Source organism: Hippocampus comes, unplaced genomic scaffold (genome assembly GCF_001891065.2).
Source record: "Hippocampus comes isolate QL1 unplaced genomic scaffold, H_comes_QL1_v1.1 scaffold174, whole genome shotgun sequence".
Classification (NCBI taxonomy): domain Eukaryota; kingdom Metazoa; phylum Chordata; class Actinopteri; order Syngnathiformes; family Syngnathidae; genus Hippocampus; species Hippocampus comes.
Window position 1 is genome coordinate 8,257,666 of NW_017805983.1, and position 19,149 is coordinate 8,276,814.

General features: G+C 42.2%; 1 protein-coding gene across 3 annotated transcripts; it reads right to left on the reverse strand.

Moving 5' to 3' along the window:
• Positions 1-4,432: 4,432 nt before the first annotated feature.
• cd34 (CD34 molecule) lies at positions 4,433-18,337 on the reverse strand. Of its 3 annotated transcripts, XM_019891443.1 has the most exons (9): positions 18,152-18,337; positions 10,042-10,113; positions 9,441-9,691; positions 9,263-9,340; positions 7,910-8,018; positions 7,770-7,819; positions 7,264-7,428; positions 5,611-5,826; positions 4,433-5,554 (listed from the first exon to the last, which is right to left on the reverse strand). In XM_019891443.1, the coding sequence occupies exons 1-8, from the start codon at positions 18,207-18,209 to the stop codon at positions 5,638-5,640; spliced, it is 972 nt and encodes a 323-aa protein (XP_019747002.1). In that variant the 5' UTR covers positions 18,210-18,337; the 3' UTR covers positions 4,433-5,554; positions 5,611-5,637. The 3 variants fall into 3 exon arrangements, with proteins under 3 accessions (XP_019747002.1, XP_019747003.1, XP_019747001.1); XM_019891444.1 differs by having other exon boundaries at positions 4,433-5,826; positions 9,441-9,679; XM_019891442.1 differs by having other exon boundaries at positions 4,433-5,826.
• Between the last annotated feature and the right edge of the window lie 812 nt (positions 18,338-19,149).

Consider the following 19,149-nt stretch of genomic DNA (forward strand, 5'->3'; position numbering starts at 1 on the left):
AAAAATGAGTTTGACACCCCTGATTTAGAGTATTCATTTAACCTGCAAACCGAAGGTCAGAAACATAAACCCCTATTCTCAAAACTGTGCTTGCCTGTTTGAAGCAATACATTTTATTATGTTCTTTGCGTTTTGTAGCATTTTTCAATTTAATTCATGAATAAGATGCAGGGGACAATGCTGTCGTAGATTCTCTGTCCCTGGAGCGCGAAGTATTTAAAGGACACTCAATCACTTACTTAGTCCAACGCTGTGATGATTTGCGGGTCACATACAGCACAAACCACTCAGCAACCACTCTGCCAACTCTCGTATGTTCATAATTTTGCCGTAATATTTCACTGCATATTCCCTGCGTGATTATCCAATTGGGTGCTCTGCAGAAACCAAGTTTGGTAAATAATCATTGGTGTGAGTCCAGCTGAAAGAAGTCCAGTGCGTGCTGTGTGTTGGACAGCTCAGCACAACTGGAAAAAGATACAATGCCTTCCAGATTGTTTCCCCCTGCAGATGTTTGGAAATGCAGCAATGTGCAGGAAACAGATGTAATATCAACCATAGTTTCTGTTGTTTCTCAATCCTTTGGTGTCAATGGATTCCATGAACAAGTTGTAAGATTTTGGGCTGTTAATCAGTTGGTTATTCCCGGGAAAATTCCCCATAGGATGATATACATTTCAGAAAGAATGCAACATCCTTAATCCGGGGTGTACACAATAATCTCAATTTGGTGTCAGATTTGTCACCTCCCCTTTTCTAAAATTCAATAGCATGCTATCTATCTACGCTTTCTATTTTGAGTGCTTTACAAACTGCTCTGACATATTGCTCCGCATGAGCAATTATCTACTCAAATGAGAGTTCAGAGCGCGATAAGAGTTCATCCCTTTTTTTTTCGAACACATTGTCTCACTTGTTACAATTACAAAATATAGCAACAAAAACAACACAAAGGTACTTCAACTTTTAGTTATTCACTGCAGTTCCCATTCAATTCCTGTATTCCATCTAGGTTCAGTACTGTACCTCTAAATGTAAGTTTAAAGGTCCCATGCCACACTTCTTTGACATTATTATTATTATTTTTTTTTTATATGTATAATCATTTATGTCCTTTTGTAAGGTGTTTCAAAATAATGTGGGTTGGAAATGCCAGGATGCCCTTTTTCAAGATACAGTAGTTGGCCAGCTAGATTGCTCATCATTATTAGATATATAAATAAGATTTCCTCTGATTGAATGGATGTTCTTCTTAATGTGAAATATGGAAAACAGTTTTCCTCTGATTAGTAGTTTGCCATGGCCATTTTACTATTGTTGTGAAACGGAATTCACCGAGTGTTGGTGACTCACACCAGCTCTTTTGAGCAATTTGATAAGTGGACGCCCGAAACGGCGAGCCAGTAGAGGCAGTTGAGGCTGCACATAGTGTATATTGTACTTCAATATACACTTCAGCTGTGCAGCTGTCGTGCATCACAATCATGCCATTACTTCAAGGCTGTCCTACCAACAACTGAGCGTTGGATAATTTGCCTTGCTCAAGCCATTGCTCATGTATAATTTTCTCGACGTTCCTGATATTGCTCTATTTTTCTTGGTCCTTATTTATTGTTCTGCGTTTTCCAGTAAGTAGTCATTTAGTTTTGATAAGTGTTGTCCTTTTAAGACAAGCTATTTTTATCTGTGTTTTCCTTGCCTTTTGCAAGCGCCTTTTGTTTCTCGTTTTACCCTGTTGTGTTCGTATTTTGTTGGTTTTGCGCCATTTTTTCCTGTCAATCAATATATATATATATATATTTTTTTTACATATAATAAGTCTGCGTTTGGAGAGTCCACTTCTGTCCGCAACCTTCCGCACCCTGACAATCACAATTAATAAACCATAGAAACGTAGAGTACCTATGAAGGATGAAGCGCGTTGCCACAGAAAGGTGAAAGGGGCAAAAATACAAATACATTTTGGCAACAATGACAGCAAGCTTTGCTATTTCACACTTTGGCATGTAACAAATTCTAAATACAGTTAAGTATTGTTGTAATTCACAATACACATCAACGTAATCTATTTGTATGATTTAGCAGTGGCCGGCTGTGTCTGGCATTCTTAAAACCTTAAAATGTATTTTTAGCGTGTGTGAAAGCTAGTGTTTACAAAGCCTTCCCAAACAAAATTTGCTCAAAGAGTGAAACTGGTTTGAAAATGCTTCGGCGTTTGTCCCCTCCAAAATTGAAGCCATTAATTCCCGAACTTCTCAGAGGTTGGTGGGTGATGCAAAGTTTTAGCCTTGTACAAGACTCAGCGGCGCCTCTGTTCAGCCATCAGACACAAATGATGTTTTCATGAGGGACTACAGAAAGCAGAGAATTCCTGTTAAGAGGCTGAATTCAGTGGATTTTATACAGTTTTAAGTTAAATAGTGACAATCAATTACTCGATTGCCAAACTACAGTAGTTGTCCATTTGAAAATCAGTTTTTTTGTCGAGTCATAGATTAATTTGAATTAATATATTTAATTAATTAATTATCCAAGACCTGTCAGTAGTCACGTTGATGTCGGATTTGCTTGATTTGAATCAGTCTAATAAAACTGAACACATTATGATTTAATTGGTGTGACATGCATCAGCGTTTGAAAATAGAGTTCATTCAATTTTACAGTTGAACAATTTGAAGAAAGACAAGAAGAAATGTGCCCTCAAGTTAAAATATTCATGACAAAGGGCAGAAGTCATCATTCAGATTCAAGGGGAAAAGAACAGTGAAACGCAGCCTTTAGTGTTTGTGATCACATTTTCCTCAACAACAGGAAATAATGGAAGAAACACATCACAGCAAATGGATTTCATGTAATATTCCCAATCCTGATGTATTAAAATGACACAAACTATCATTCATTTGGCCTTTCCATGAACTGGAAGAGGCTCAGAGGCTCAAAAAAGCAGCCACGCCTTGCGACCTCGGGGTCCTGCTCCAACCTGACATTTCCCCAATGTTATCTGAACGCAGAGGAGTCGAGAAGGGGCCTTCTTTGGCACACAGAGACAAAACATGACGTATTTGGCAGCTGTTGCTACGCTGAGGGGAGGGACAGGACACAAAAAAGAACCAGCTGAGCTTTGTTGATAATCAGAGATTCCAATCCACATGCGCTACGCCTGGTTGGGCGAAGGAGAGCAGAGGTGGAGAAAAGTCGGCAGGGTGGAGGCCGAAGGGTGGACTGAGCTCTCTGGGACCTTTGTGACGTCACTGAAAAACTTGGCTATATGTGCTGAGCAGCTGGGACAGAGGCGTGTGTTGCACTTTCATACAAAATTTACTCGTGGCATCGAAAATACGCCAAAGCTGAAGAAAAAGCAGTGGGGTTTAATCTTTCAGTCGCTCCTTAAGATGAAGAAAGTCTCATGAGTTTAGCTGGAATCCATAATACACATGAGCATTTCTCCGCTGCTGTCGGAAAAATATTTCACTTCCATTGGACTGTTGCAATGGCAACACAGAGGTTGATCCCAGATTTGCAGCCCGGTTGAAGACAGTGCTTGGCCGAACTCCATTCAGGAGTAATGTTGTAAATATGTGTTTGTAGAGCCAGTGGAATGAGATACTAATGTGGGTGGAGTCGGGCGTCATAAGACGACCTCATGTTGCACAGTTGAAGGTCGCACGTGGTTGTACTGCACATTCTTTCATGTTCACAGGGATTTACACCTTTCAAATTTCACCCATGGGGCCTCTTATTTGCCCTACACTGGAGATGCATATATTCATGTGAACGTGCTTCTTGTTCTCGCTCTCGCATGAGCTGTTAAGGGGGTGAAGTTGGATGACTCGAAATTCATTTGAGACGTGACATCAACAATTCAGACACCTGCCAGACTGGCAGAAAAATAGTGACAAGTGTGTGTATGACAACAAGCAGAGAAACGACTGGGTGAGTTTATTGTGCGTGTCTGTCGTGTGTGTGCATGGAGAAAACACAGCTGGTGGAGTTTGTCTCCGCCACACCCAAACATCAGTGTGAAGTGATGTCATCAATGAGACAAGCCTGCTGGTCACCCTCTGGGCTTCGGGACTTGACATACCGAACATGTTAGAGAGCTGATCTAAGGATGAACCTTGACGAGATGTCCGTGACTCAGTGGTGAGGAACCGCTTAGTGGCCACTATGCCTTGGCAAAAGTTTTGTTGTTGTTGTTGTTTGTACATTTGATAGAAACATAATATCAAAATAATGCTGGAATAATTGTGTTATAGTGATTAATTTGGCAGGAGTTGAAACACTACAAAAATAAAGAGAAAGTTCATCTCTGGATTAGTGAATATTTCAGTTTTAGTCAAATCTCAACAATCTTCACTTGACCCATCGCCATTGAAGACAAAGTGTCAATTAAAAGAGCGGCTTTGTCCATAAAACAAGAAGAACCACATCATAAAAAAAGTCTGACTTTTATTTGACTTTTTTGATCTCAAATCCAATTGAAAGTGTCTGCTTGTGAAACAAAACAGTCAGTGGAATGTGAGTAAACACATGATACAAAATTAAATCAAGTCAAATTGGGTTCCAGTTTAACATTTATAACAGTAGTTTTCCTTCTGTGTTGAGTCTCTTGGAAGTAAAATGTAAGAGAAAAAAAATCACACACTTGCACCAACAAGTACTTTGTTTGCTTTGTTAAATGCCACAGTGTTCATGTTGTCCAACAGCTTTCAAGTGAAAACTGACACGTTGGAGCAAAATAACAGATTTAGCTAGTAGCATTTAAAAAACAAAACAAAACAAGACAACAATTGCATCACACCGCTCATAAGAATACTGATATAAAATCGCATACACAGTACAGTATAATGAAAATAACACTGATGAGTAGCCTTGCCAAGTTCAATGTTTATACAGTCAGTTCCTCTCGTGAATTGCAGCCTACCTCTGAAGGCACTTTGGCAACATGACTGTTGTGGTGACGAAAACGATGAGGTTGAACTTCAGCAGAAGAAAACCTACACATTTACATTAGAGTGGGAAAAGACCACATGAAGTCATGCATACATACGGTTTAGCAGAAGAAGCCTGCAGGGATCAGGATGACACACATACCCGCACACTTTCACACTTCTACATGCTCAATAATTCAAGGGGACCGAGCTTCGTCATTGGCCGAGGCACGAGCGCGTATGTGTCATATGTTCTCGCGGAAGGTGGAGCGCCGAACTTGATGACGCGCCGGCTGATGGGTGTCGACTGTACGGAGTTGCTGCGGCCCTCACGGGACCCGTTAGGGGGTGATTCACGGCAAAATTCATTTTGGTCCCACCCAAAAGCGCTCATCTACCATCTCTAGCTCAAGTGTCATCAACAAGTTAGGAACTGAGCCATCGTTAACATCCACCGTCGCCCACTTCGTCATGATCCGACTCGATTTCCTGGTGCTTGTTGGAGGACCCAGCCAAAGAAAGGAAGATAGGTGGCCTTAGCCATGTTGGTTTCCCTGATGATTTCATAGTTGGATCTGACTTTGGGTTGGCCTGTGTGTGTGTGTGTGTGTGTGTGTGTGTGTGTGTGTGTGTGTGTGCGTGCGTGCGTGAGTGCGTGCGTGCGTGCGTGCGTGCGTGGGTGTGTGTGTGTGAGGCGAAGAGGGGTTCAGAGTTCGGTGTCTGCAGTCTTGGTGGCGGAGTGGCCGTTAGTGGGAGGAGGCTCCGTCTTGTCAGCTTCGGGAGCTTCCCCGTTCACATTGGGTTTGTCTTGGGTTTCTGTCGGGGGGCTAAGTGGAGCCACGGACACCAGGGTGTTGCCCTGGTTCTCCTGATCCACTGGGTAAGCCTCCTCTGCCTGCAAGTGGAGCACAAGCATGTCACACACATTAAAATGCTGGTCAGGCATTCAAAAATTCACCTAATCGCATGTTGAAATGTAGAAAATAAGTCAGAAAACGATGTTTTTTTTCCTGTCGACTTTCCGGCAACAGTATTTATGATAAGTGTCTCTTTAATTGAGGCAGCAAACAGTTATTGACACCTGTAAACACCATAAAACATGAAACTGACTGAAAGGCAAAAGATCGTTTTTTTTCTTTTTGTGTGTGTGTGTGTGTGTGTGTGTGTGTGTGAGTGTCGATCAAGGTTATTGTAGTGAACAAAAAATTGGAATTATAAAACTGAAACTACATTTTACATTGACAAGACTAATGAAAAACTAACATAACTATTGCAAAACTATCCTTTGTTTTCATCTTTGTTTCATATATATATATATATTTGAAACTATACATACATCTAGTCCAGAGTACAACTGAGTTTAAGTTTCTTCATGTTTCTCTCTCTCTCTCTCTCTCTCTCTCTCTCTCTCTCTCTCTCTCTCTCTCTCTCTCTCTCATATAACGTGTCTTATATAGTGTTACGAGTGGAAGACTTCTCAACAGGAATTCAAGCCACAGATCTACTTTAGAAGTTGGTGACTTGGCAAACAAGGGATACTGAGACATTCTAACTTTATTTAAGATGAGATGGTTGTGATGCATCTATCTAACTTAAGAAGCAGTATTCTGCATTGCTTTCATTGTACTTCAAAGTCTGCAGACTGCTACACAGTACATGTATTTGATTTGTGGATGGTTGTTAAAACGTTTCATATTTTTGTGGAGTTCTTACTACACAACACATATAGTGATTTTTTCTATTTTTCAAGGACATTTTCCCCATGTCCCTTCATCTGGGCATGAACTCAAACTTGCAATTTGCAGGCTGTGTTTCATTCATGAAAATCACAAAACATTTTGAACAAAACAAACTTTCATGATAATTATCAAACTCCTGGGCCAAATTTACTTGATCCATTAAATAGTAAAATCTGCGGCCTGTTTTTCAATTGGGATTTTTTTATCCGAGCTTAAAATTGAATTCTGAAAAATCTGGAATAATTTTCATTGGAATAATTTTTGTATATAATCAAAACAACGGATGACAAAATAACAAGCCACCAACAAATGATACACAGACTCGAGAGAAACTTAAAAATTATTGTGACAATAAAAGCACATAATGTTAAAATAAAACAAACTTGTAATTTTTTTTTTAAATAACTTCAGGATGCAGTGTTATTTTCATGGAAACACTTTCTTTAGACAGAGCTTCTTGATTATCTGTTTGCACCCTGGACAAATCACTCACCAACTGACTGAATAAGACACGCAATATAATAGAGGGATTTTCTACTGAAGTTGAAAACAAATCTGATATATGTCCAGAGGGGAAATGTCAAACTACTCACCAGCTTGACTCCCTTGCTCTCAGTTCGGCGTTGGCATTTGCAGAATCCGGCAACAATGGCGGCAGCCAACAGCAGACCGGTGACCAGAATGCCCACAAATACAGAGCGACCCGATGAGGATGATGATGATGAAGACGGTGGCGCCTCCAAATTTGTCACTCCCAACTGCAAACGAAAAAGTGAATACTGCCAATGAGACGCTTAAAGAGTTATGGCGGGTTGAGTGAGAAACACACGCAGCAAGGAAAATCTGTTGACAACTGCAAGCGCTATACTGTATACAGTACTGCGAGAAACTGTTACCAATCAATGGGATTCTTGCTTTACCAAATTGAGCTGATCGTTATATATTTTGGAAGACTGAAACAAAAAATGGGTCCGTTTCATTTACTCGGGTACCGTGCCATCCAAAACCATTAAGGTTAAATGTTACAAGGTCAAGGACCAACAGCGAAGTCTAGGTTAGTCTCCAACTCTTTATTATAAAGTTTTGTGCGCTCTCTTACCTTGTCTTTTAATTCCCCCTTGAGGGCTTCAACCAAAGTATATGGTTTGGCTGCGCATGGGAGGAAAACAGAATTTAGAAATGACGAATGATCACCAGAATGACAAAAGTGCCGGTTATCCAGTCTCGGCTCATTCATACCATCATTCCTGACCATTCGGATGTTATTTCCGTCCTGGTAGACTTTGATGTGACACTTTTCAATGTAACACTGGATGCCGCTGTTTTGAAGGATCCGTTTGGTGTCCACCTGAAAATGCAGAAATAAAATTACAGTTCATCTCTGCTTTGGAGATTCGTTGAAGACTGACAGTTCTTTGCTCAACTGTTTGGACCGCCATTCTGTTTTCACTCTTTGTTACCCCCCATCTCCCCAGATATTCACTCCCTAGTTTGTGCAAATATCTTGATTTGCATTTGCTGCTCAGGGTGGGGTTTTGGGGCCAAAAGACAAATGCGATTTCCGGAATGTTCTCAGGGCATGGAGGCTTTTGTGTGCGTCACAGAAGTAGACCGCAGCTGTATGGAATACTTGCTGACTTTCCTCCGCCTAGTTGTGATCGATGATATCACCTCATTGCACAATGAAGACTTGGGATCACTCTTCATTTTCTATAATGCGATCCAGGCGTCTCTCTTTGTTCCCAGGGGACGCTTGTGCGCAAACCCCGGCTCACAGCTAATTGGGACGGAGCCCGCAGCTGCACAATCCAGATTTTGTGAGGCGGGGAGGAAAAAAAAAAAAAAACTTTCAGCAGAGCTGAATTTGTGATACACAATCACTCCCATGGAAGCCATCTTCTTCTGCGTCTGTCTGTGTCACATGTGGTGCATCACATGTCTCCTGCACTCAACTTGGCCTTGTGTGACTTACTGGACTCATGCTTGATGAGGAATTTGAAGTTCAGCAAGTTCCACAAGCCGTTGCTGCAATGCATTATGGCTCTGATTTATGGTTTAAGGAGTCCAGAGCAATCATGCCTGGAGTAAAGTCATTCATCTGCTCTTCTTTTATGACGTGCTTCGTAAACAAACCATTCTTTGGCAGCTTAGTCCATGTTGAGCTTTAAGTTGACTGCAGCAGATGACTTCTTCAGATGGTCCTTTAGCCTTGTGAATGTTGCAGTTTAAACCCAAGAGGGGGTCAACTGTTCACGTCTATGCACCTGGAGCCCCATACGGCATGAGAAAACTACCATTCACCCTGAAAAGCTCAAGACTTACTGGTGTGATATGACTTGAATTGATTTAAAACATACGTGTCATATGAGACGACGCAATCACTTGTGTCAAACACATTTGCCTACAGCATCCTTACAGTGTGTCCTGTGTTAACTATCTGGTCAAGAAAAAAAATGAAAAGAAAGAAAAAATGTTTGGCAAAATCCAAAATAAACCTAAAGATTGAACCCGAGTCTCCAGTCTCGATCGATTCCGATTAGTCACTCTTGCCTCAAAGTCATATTGTGAAAAAGATGAGTGTGAGTTACCCACACAGTCAGTATAAGTGACCACAGCCTTGACAGCTTTCCTCTCATCAATCTCCCCCTTGCCGACACACTCCACCACGAGCTGTGGAGACAGGAAGTGGCATGAGATATCTTGTATGTTGCACAAGCCTTTCACATCACACCCAAAAGTCATAAGCGAATCTTTTTTGAAAATTCTTCACCTTAGTTTTACTGACGTTAGACAAATCTGACGACTCAAGGACGAATGTGCCATCATCACCAAGAGCAATGGGGCCGGCCGTGGTGCCCGAGGCTCCGCCTTCCTGGTTGTCAGCGCTGGGAGAATTGTTCTCTGGGGGTGGCATATTTTCAGCAGGTGCGCCAGTGTCTCCTTCAGCCACTGGAGCGACACCTGAATCTGGAGCAACGGTGGTCTGTGGCTGGACAGCTGAGTCCATTACACCGGGACTGACTGAGAGTACATGGATAGAGCAAATTAGTGCAGACAAGTGTGTCTTTCCATCCATTTTCTGCTGCTTATCACGTTTGGTGCCACCACTTAGTTGAAGTCTCAGCTGCTGTCTGAAGGCACATAGCAACAAGCATTCACACAAGAATCATCTACAGTACTTCGTATTTGTAGTCGCGATCATGATTTACTCAATGAATTTGTCTTTTTGGCTCATTTAATGTAATTTGTTGTAGGTTGGAAGCAAGAGAGTGCTGACAAAAACATGCTCAGATAGGAATTAGTTTCAAATAGCCACAATGCATCTTTGTTACTGATTCCGATTCCACAATTGCCACATCGGGGAAACCTACCGTCACTGTTGTCTGCGGCCGGATCACTTGCTGGCGCATCCGTTGCGACTTCATCTTGGCCCACCACACGGTCTGCAGAGAAAGAACAACAGCTCTGAAGCTCTGTTTGACGACCAAACTTGGGCACCAGTGGCACCGTCTTGAGACAATGCTGCCGCCGTAAACACTGGATTGTTTGGCGAGTGATGGTTTAAACAATTTCACCTGGCAAACCAAAAGTCAAGAGGCCGGCCTGTGTGTTCTCCAACTAATTGGAAGACACAGAGACCAATTGTCTGTGTACCTGTGCAAATAAACTGCCAAAGGGTCACAGCCTCTGACTATCTGTTCTTTATCTGGGTAGTGTTTGAAAAAACACAGAGAATGCAAAATAATATATATATATTTTTTTTGTGTTTTTTTTGAGTGATGGTATATTTTCTATCATAATCTACGAGTGTTTAACTCCTGCTTTCACACTAACTCAAATGGTGTGTGGCAATGAGATAAACGCGATGGGGTTCAATGCAACAGGACTAAACAACGCTGGTGTGTGTGGGCCCTCAAACAGACACGTCGCTCTGGCACTGTCAAGCCTCTCAATATCTTTTTTTTTTTGTCCCAAATGAGCACTTAAAAGCTGAATTCATATTAAAAGACACACTTCAGAAATATGATTGAAGAAATACTGTGAAATAGTCCTCGACCACCTTGTTGCTTGTGAGATCTTCTTCACAGCATTATTAGTGGTGAATTCGGGCTGCATTCCCATAACAAACCAGATGGTTGATGTTACTCACGTGTAAGGTGAGGTCACGCTAAAAACGGTTTTGTTGAGTTTTTTTCAAGTAAGAGCCTGAGACACGGTATAGTATTGGTAAGACCGCTATCATAATAAAATGGTGACCTGCAACTTTTGTATCTGAAGGGCCATGGCTTTCAATCATTCGACAACTTGGATGATCTTCTCTGGATGCCACATAAACGAAAAGAAAACCGAACAGGACGTCAACATGGATATTTTTCATTGTTGTAGACAATGGTGCCCATGCCTTACTATTCATCATCTAATGTGGAACTAGTGCCGTCTTTACCATTTCTACTACCCTTGCGCATGGATCACATGTGCGGCAATTTCGGCAAAAACAAATCCTGTCACACCTGATTAAAGGGATGCTGTGAGAGACTAGGGGACACCAGCGGCATATTCTGTCAAGAGAGGCAGCCAACTTCCTCTCTGTTGGTATTGGAGCTGTTTTGAGTAGGGGAGGGAAAGGTGAGGCAGCTGCCTTCTCTTTCACATCAGTTGCCTCGTCGGAATGTTGAGAAACCTGTGACTTCATGTACAAGGGGAAAGCGTCAGCAGCCTTAAGGATTTTGTATTTGACCTCCGCCCAGACAATCCAGAGACAACGCCCTGGCTCTCTTTTTTGTGCCACACCCGTTTTGCTTCCAGATGTCCAGAGAAGACCCTTGAGACGACCTTCCACGTCTGCTTGTAAATACCTCCTCAACTAAATCAGGAATCGATTACATATAACCATCAAGGTCACTTTGGGTCAACTATTTCATCTTGGCTCCTTCAAGTGTCAAATAACGCCACCCCCCAAAAAAAAAAAAAAACAAAGCAAGTGAAGACTACATCTTAAAATGATCTTTTAAATGACCATAAGGCCAAAGCTCAAAGTGTTTCTCAAGATAAATCTGAAAGAACCCGTAACTCATCCCATTTTAGAGGCTGCAACCACTTCATCTTTGGCACTTTTTGAACTCGCCCCTCAAGTGAAGTCACCAGTATCCAAAATGGTTGTTGGTTAAGCTTTAGTCAGAAAGACAACGTTTGACCACAACATGAGAATCCTGAGTTCCTCACAATTATCTGTTGCTCATTGCAAGTGGTCGTCTGCTTGACGTGTCTGCCAAGCAACTCAACAGTCCCAAAAAAATGATGTGAATGGTCCATTCAGCGTGAGCAGATCTGTGCCAAGGCCAAACAACTGTCCTCCGGGAGTAACCGTGATAAGTGAAGATAAATTCCGTCCGTGCTCATCACCAAAATGTTTTGTTTTGTTTTGTTTTTTTGCCTTTGGTTTATTCCCCAATGCTTCATAAGGTTTGTGGAAATGGTGTAAAGCAAGATAAGATTCTCTAATGTTAGTGGTGAAAAGTTAGCTAACCAGCATAAAAAATGAGTCTTAAGCTTTGAGGAATATTTCTATCACAAAATGTTTCCTTCAAATTACAGATGACAAATAAACCTTTTTCCCCAGATTAAAACCTATCAATAAGCTTTAGGCATTTTTTTTCCAAGACAAGAAGCAGTTTCCAGAGCCAACAATTAGCATAACCAGCAGTTGACCTTTGCAATAATGTCATAAAATGCTGTTTGAATACTGACAGAAGAAAATGACTGAAGCTTTCAAAGCTAAACCAACATTTACCCGAGCACAGTTTTGAGGGTAGTCGTTGCGGCCGCATTACTATGCTCCTCTGTAATATCACACAACCCAACATCGTGGTCCCAGAAAAAAAAAATGACACTACGTCTTTCCCTAGAGGTTCCTTGAATACACTCGTGTACATGAATTGACAACTATTTTTGTTCCCACACAGATGGGTGGTAAAAGTTGACTTTTCCACCCAGTCCGCACCCCTGGTGTTTTTAAACCAAATAGAAGTCCGTTTGGAGTTGGGGAAAGGAATTAACAACAACAGGTATTGGAACGTATCCATGCACATCCTTGGACAGGATGTGTCTGTCACAGCACTCCCACAACCGTGGGTTGACCTGCAGATGGGGAATACGGTGTGGACAACAGATAACGCTCACCCATGTGTCGAAAAATGTTCATCGGGCTTCAGGGTTGCGGTCCATGAATTTTTCCAAGACAGTAAGTGGCTGAGCAAACATATAACACGGTTGTAACCTACATATGCTGTCTGGAAGTTGCTCCGTCTGAAGAGAGAACATTTTATTTCACTTGTGAAGCTTCATGAAGCACAAAATATTTGTGTTGACCGGGCTGTATATATATATCAGTGCCTTTGGACAGAACAAGCAAATATATCACACAGTGAGAGGGAATACTGTATGCACCGTATAGTTTTCTTGGTAGGTGGCCGAAGTGGTTCTCTTTTTCCCATTTCAGAGTGCCCCTGCAGATACACTTGACTGTAATCACAGCAATACAGCTTTGCTAAAATATGGCCCCTTTTCTTTATGGAGCTGCAACACGGAGCTTCTAAAATCCCAAGTTGGAGCGAGCCCCCAAGAAGGATAAAAGAAACGTGACCGATGTTTTGTTTTGGGTTTTTTTTCCAACATCTAATTCACTCATTGAACTATTTGGTGATATTCAAAACCAGTGTTTCTGTCCACTTTGTAAGCGGACAAGAAAGTGGAAACGCCAGCTGTGTCAGAGGCGACGGATGTATGTGGACTGCTCCATTCCAGCTGCTGCTCTTACATGAAATTAAGTTGGTGGGGGTGGTGAAGGTTGTAAAAAGACTCGCAGACCCAAAACGCTGAACGATCAGGTTGGGATTTGATTGTGACCCTGGAGCTCACACACGGAAAGAAACCGCTACAGAAGAAAAACTTTCTAAAGCACATATGGAGGTCATACAGTGAGCGTTTAGAAGGTGGTAACCAATCTGAGCACCTTGTTCCATCTTTGGGAAAGCACTTATGTGCAATTAGGAAGCGCTAAATATGCTTTCACAGAACAATCATTATAGAGAGCAGTAAAAAGTGCTCGGCTATTCTCATTAAAAACTTTTCTCCCCTGAGGTGAGCCATCTTTGCTTTGAAAAGATAACCAACCCTCCGCCTGGTTGTCCCACGCGGACCGACCAATGAGAGGTGGCGTGCCAACTTAAGATAAAGTCCATTTTAAGTGGAAATGACATGCTTCCAAGTTCTTGTTTTGCTACTCATTAACTGTGGCTGCTTGCGGTGGCTATCCCATCAAATTGTCCTCTAAAAGTTGAGGAGAAACCCGAGAAGAGAAGGTTGTTGTGCTTTGTATTTTTCTTTACACTGCTTAAATCATGTGGCTGTGCTGCAGGGTGCTTGGGGAACAAAGAACAATAAGGCGCGCCGGGACAGCAGTAATTGGAACGGCAAAGTTTAACCTTTATCGCGTAGTCTGCTATTCATTAGGCTTGTTTCACTGGGTAAATGTTGTTACTCGATGATTTACTTCTCCAAGTCGGCCCCTTTCCTGGATGACCATTGAGCCGGCTGTGACAGAGGTCTTGTTTTTTTTTTTTGTTTGTTTTTTTAACCGTAAATATGTTTTCTGCTGGCTTCACATGAACATAGTGCAGAGGGAGATTGTCACACCCGCAAAACATGGCAAATGAGGTAACGGAGTGGACAGTGATGGCAGACACTATTTGGTTTATTGCTTTTGAGTTTAAACACGTTCAGCTCGCTGCAAGCGACGGCTGTGGATAATTGGGACGTTGACGGCGCACAGGCTCCACTTTTAATTATTTTGCTAGATCACGCTGTAACTTTGGGTCCAAGTAAACCCACACCCTGGGCTTGACCGAAGACTGCCAAGGCTTATGTAACAGACCCACGCCCTTCAGCATCTGAACGCGATGTTAACAATCAAAACGTTTGAGCCAAAAGAATGCTGGTCAATAGCAATGGCCTCAAGAAAATCCAAGGTAATATTCTGCCCGTGCTTATGTTTTAGGAATTCACCGAATGAGGCCCAAAACTTTCCACACTTGAGTTGACAGTGGTGTTATGATGTAATTGCGTTGACAGTATCTGCAACGAGAATTATGCGGATGCTTTTTAACCACATCCCCTCAAACTAAACCAGACATCTTCCTCAAGCGTAAAAAGAAAAGAAACCCAGTTAAGTGTCTCTTATGTAGGTGGAAAACAAGCAATATTTTGCTAGTCAACAGCTGAACGGCGCACCGACTTGAATTGATGAATCAAAACACGACACATGGGTACATTTCCATATAAAAGACTATCTATATGATAAACACGAGGCACTCTATATTTACTGAAAAAAGTACTGACATAGCAGGTCGTATTTTTTGCTTTACATAAACATTATCATTCCGAACATGAAAATGGAAGTGAGAGCTTCATTTTGGAGTCCACTATAAATACTCTTTTCAGTCTGTTTGGTGTTATCTGAGTCTCCATAGCTTACATCATTTTGCATGGCCACATGATACACATTCAGGGCACAAAGGCCATACTGATCACTGGCAAGGGTATGCTGAAAAATCACATGCACTGCACACTTTGGAAACTCCCAACCCTGAGCCAATATCTTGGCGTGGTTCATTTTAACATTGACTGTCACAGCTGCCTTTGTCCTTGAGCCATTGAAGATGATGAGCAGCGGGGATACAGGGTCCCTGCCCCCACAGCCTTGAACAGTTTGGTATATTCCCCCCGAAAAAAATTCAAGGTTGATTGACATCATTCAAAATGGCCTTTAATTTCCTTTGTGGTGTGACAAACTGCACATCGGTACTGAACAACAAAAGTTGTGTAATCTGCCTGCTCTTGTTGGAAGTCATGTTTGTGCTATGTCCTTCTTGTTTCGAAACAGTCTAAAGATATCTGTCAGCTGAAGATGTGGTGCCACAACACAAATCGGAGGTCTTTGTTCTTATGAATAGAGTGGCTTTCATCTGCCTAACTTCGTCTTCTGATTGCACATATTGGTTGATTCCATCTGAGAGCTGCAAGCTATCCAGCTTGTTTGTGTGAATACAACAAAGTGGTGTTCAAAATGGGCCGGTCAGCTGCCTCGCCCTTGAGCAGCTGATGACATCACCGCTACTAAATGTAATGTGGATTCAATTAAACCTCCTGATCTGTAGCAGTTTCACGCCAAGAGCACGACAGAAGAAGTCACTTCACTTCATGTTGGCCTCTGACCTCAAACACTGAGCTGGCCTTCGTACTTTGCAGTCAGCACGTTTGTTGATACAGTCGAAGCTCTTTTCAATGTACGCCGTTTACAACGTTTCCACCCCTATAACATTCACATTTCAAAGTGCAGATTTCGTGTAATTCATTTTCCATTTGCCGATTTTGCTTACAAGAAATACCTTTATAATGTAAACTTTATTATAACGACCAGATTTTTTCCCACAAAATAGTGAAAAGGCCTTTGTTATACCAAATCGTGGGATGCTAACTGCCGCCGCGCCCTTTCTTATGAACAAAATGTACAGCTCGGGATTTTCCTCCGTTGCCTAGCAACGCTACTGATCGACTCATACATTGTTATACTTCCGGAGGCACAGCGCGATCCTGAGCGTATGGTCTGAAAACATGTCTGGTCAACGGAAGCGAATCTCGCTGTTTGAGAGGGCTGAGAGGGAGTCACCCAGACGAAGCTCAGCCAAGACTATGAATTGGCAAAATCAACAATTTTGATAATCATCCGTAGTGGCAACAAAATCATAGCAGAGTTGGAGGCCAACAAATTGAAAGTTGATCGTAAACAGCTTCGAGGCACAGCACATCCTAAATTGATGACAGTTGGCTTCGTCAGTGGCCCTGGCAGTTGCCTATGGCGGGTAACTTTTGCTGACTGAATGTTTTCAGAGATCAAGCAGGAACACTACAGTTGTTTGTTTCATCTCATATAAAATCATTTTTTCTTCATACCGTTCACACATATTCGTAATTGTCAGTTTTATACTGTATTACATGTTCATGGTTTTACATCTATGTGTCCATATTGTATTATACAACCTAGTTGGCGGCCATTTTTTTGGAAATGGTTAGAATGAACTACCATTATAACGTACAGATTCCTTTTGTCCGTCGAGGTCTGTTGTAACGACGTTGGACTGTACAAGTGACATAATTTTGACGAATATTACATACGCTGCCCAGTCTACATATTCACACTTCACTGCCGAATCAAGCCAATTGTCAGCAATGTTTCAGGTCTGTGTGATCACAGTCCCACTGAAGAACGGAGGCTGGCCTCTGAAAGGAATCGGCTTCACCGCACAAGAACACATTAACAGACAATTTGAAAATTTGAGGACGAGATGAAAAAGTCAATTATAGAAATATCACATAGTTATCAATAGTGCTTGCATGACGGACCTGGGTGCGCATTTTTTTTTGTTGATGTAATTAACATCGAACAAGCATGTGAATTTTGGAACGCCGATGAGAATCTTTCTCCAAAAAAAAAAAAAAAATTGCAAACAGGCATGTGTTACTTTCATTTCGGAGGTAGCAAGCATACTTGGATGATCGACTATGTCGTGTTGAAGAGCACAGACGGTAACTGGATTTCCATCTACCTGTAAATTGATTTGCCCTCTGGTAAGCTGCTGATGGAGACAGTTCCCCTCATTATTCTACAAACGAGCAGCATGTTCAACCATCTCATGGTCTTTTCTCTCTTTCAAGTCGTTCCTGAGCTATTTTCATCTCACCGGCGTAGTGGTCAAGGACACGCCAAATTTGACACTGCAGAAGTCATTGAGCCTGGACTTGAGCACCAGTCGAAATTTGGTGCTGGCCGTGGCATGAAAGCCATGCAGTCGTCACTATGCAATTAGCATGTGGCCTCTCACACACGCATGCCACAAGCATGCACGCGCCCGCAGGGCCGCTACAGGATACAAAGCATAATTATTCTCAAGCGCAACTTTCTGCCCCTGAGCAAGACTCTTTGTGTCCGGGGTCACCATTCTGCCAAACATCTTCAGCTCATGGTATAACCCACCAATTTCAGACAACTTTCTACTTTATGAACCCCTGAGGGGATTCTCTTTACACTCGAATGAGTGATGTCAGAGTGAAGGTGCTGTTCCAAACCGGATCGGTTTAGGGGTTCAGTGAAAAAGAAAAATCCAGCATCCAGTTATTACAAATTAAGGCTGGTCCCCAAGGCGACGGGACCACAAAATGACCCGCTGCCCCGACTTGTGAACAAATGTAACAATTGAATTTCCGATTGAATTTCCGTCTGCGCAACAGAGACACCTACATAAAGATAACATCAACCCAAAATCCACATGCGTGAATGACAAGAGCGACGGAAGAAAGTGAAATGAATCCAAATACAATCAGAAAGCTACATTTCAAAATAAGATGTTCGAATCAGTAACTTACTGCACAGCAGTGATGTGCAGAGCACCAGGACGAGAGCGATGCCGTTCATCCTCCGCATGGTCAGAGTGAGGTGGGAGCGTGCGCTGGAGGTGGTGTGCTGAGCGAGCGAAGGGGCAGGGTGATGGGCGTTTGCTGTGAGGCCAGAGCAAGCGGGACGGACGAACAGGATAAAGTCTGCTTTGTGCTGCCGCTCTTTTATATGCCCTCCTCTCTCTTTCGGAGTGTGTGTATGTGTGTGTGTGTGCTCTGACCACACCCCTATTCACTTGGGCTGTTTCCCCTCACTTCAACCGTCGCTGGTTCCGCTCCTCATCTGCAGTCAGTGAGCCCGCGAGATATAGTGTATGTGTCCTAGTTGAGCTTCCTCTGTGGTGAGCAGACATGAATTCAGTTTGACCAAGGCCTCGAAAACATTTCATTCGAAACAGAACATCCCCAGTGGTCCATTTGTCGAACCACAGTGACAATCATTGTCTACAGGTCACCAGCAACTTATTCACAGTATAAAATTGTGGCCGTCTCCATCATTTAAGTTACACATCCCTGATCTCTAATCTGCGGACTTCTTTTTAGTTGTCGTAGACACCAAAAGACTAGCATTTTCCGTCCATAGCGAAAGGGACTGGAAATACGGTACTACTAAATCGGCAACACAGAAAAGTGCGTAGCCATGTAGGATTTTATGAGGAAGTAACAAAATCATCAACATCTTATTTTTTTTTAAGGGTTAAGAAGCAACAGGTTCCAGAACATCTATGGCATACGTGATTTCTTGTTTTTTGTCCCATACATTTTTTAAAAATAAGCATTGGGTATCGAATGTTGAAGATAACAATATTTTCCATTGTGGATGAAGAAAAATTAGGATATATATATATATATATATATATATATATTTTTTTTTTAATACCTTTCTCTCAACTTGTTCTTGTCAGCTTTGATCGTCCAGTGCCAGCTGTGTCGGCTTCTTCCTTTTCCTGGTGTCCTTTTCATCTCTT

Bases quoted from the DNA above. Each gene is read 5' to 3' on its own strand.
- cd34 (XM_019891443.1), bottom strand. From the start codon at position 18,209: ATGCGGAGGATGAACGGCATCGCTCTCGTCCTGGTGCTCTGCACATCA. The intron at 8,019-9,262 runs GTGGGTAACTCA...CTGCATTTTCAG, and splicing joins TGGTCACTTATACTGACTGT to GTGGACACCAAACGGATCCT. The intron at 7,429-7,769 runs GTAAGAGAGCGC...TTTCGTTTGCAG, and splicing joins AGGGGGAATTAAAAGACAAG to TTGGGAGTGACAAATTTGGA.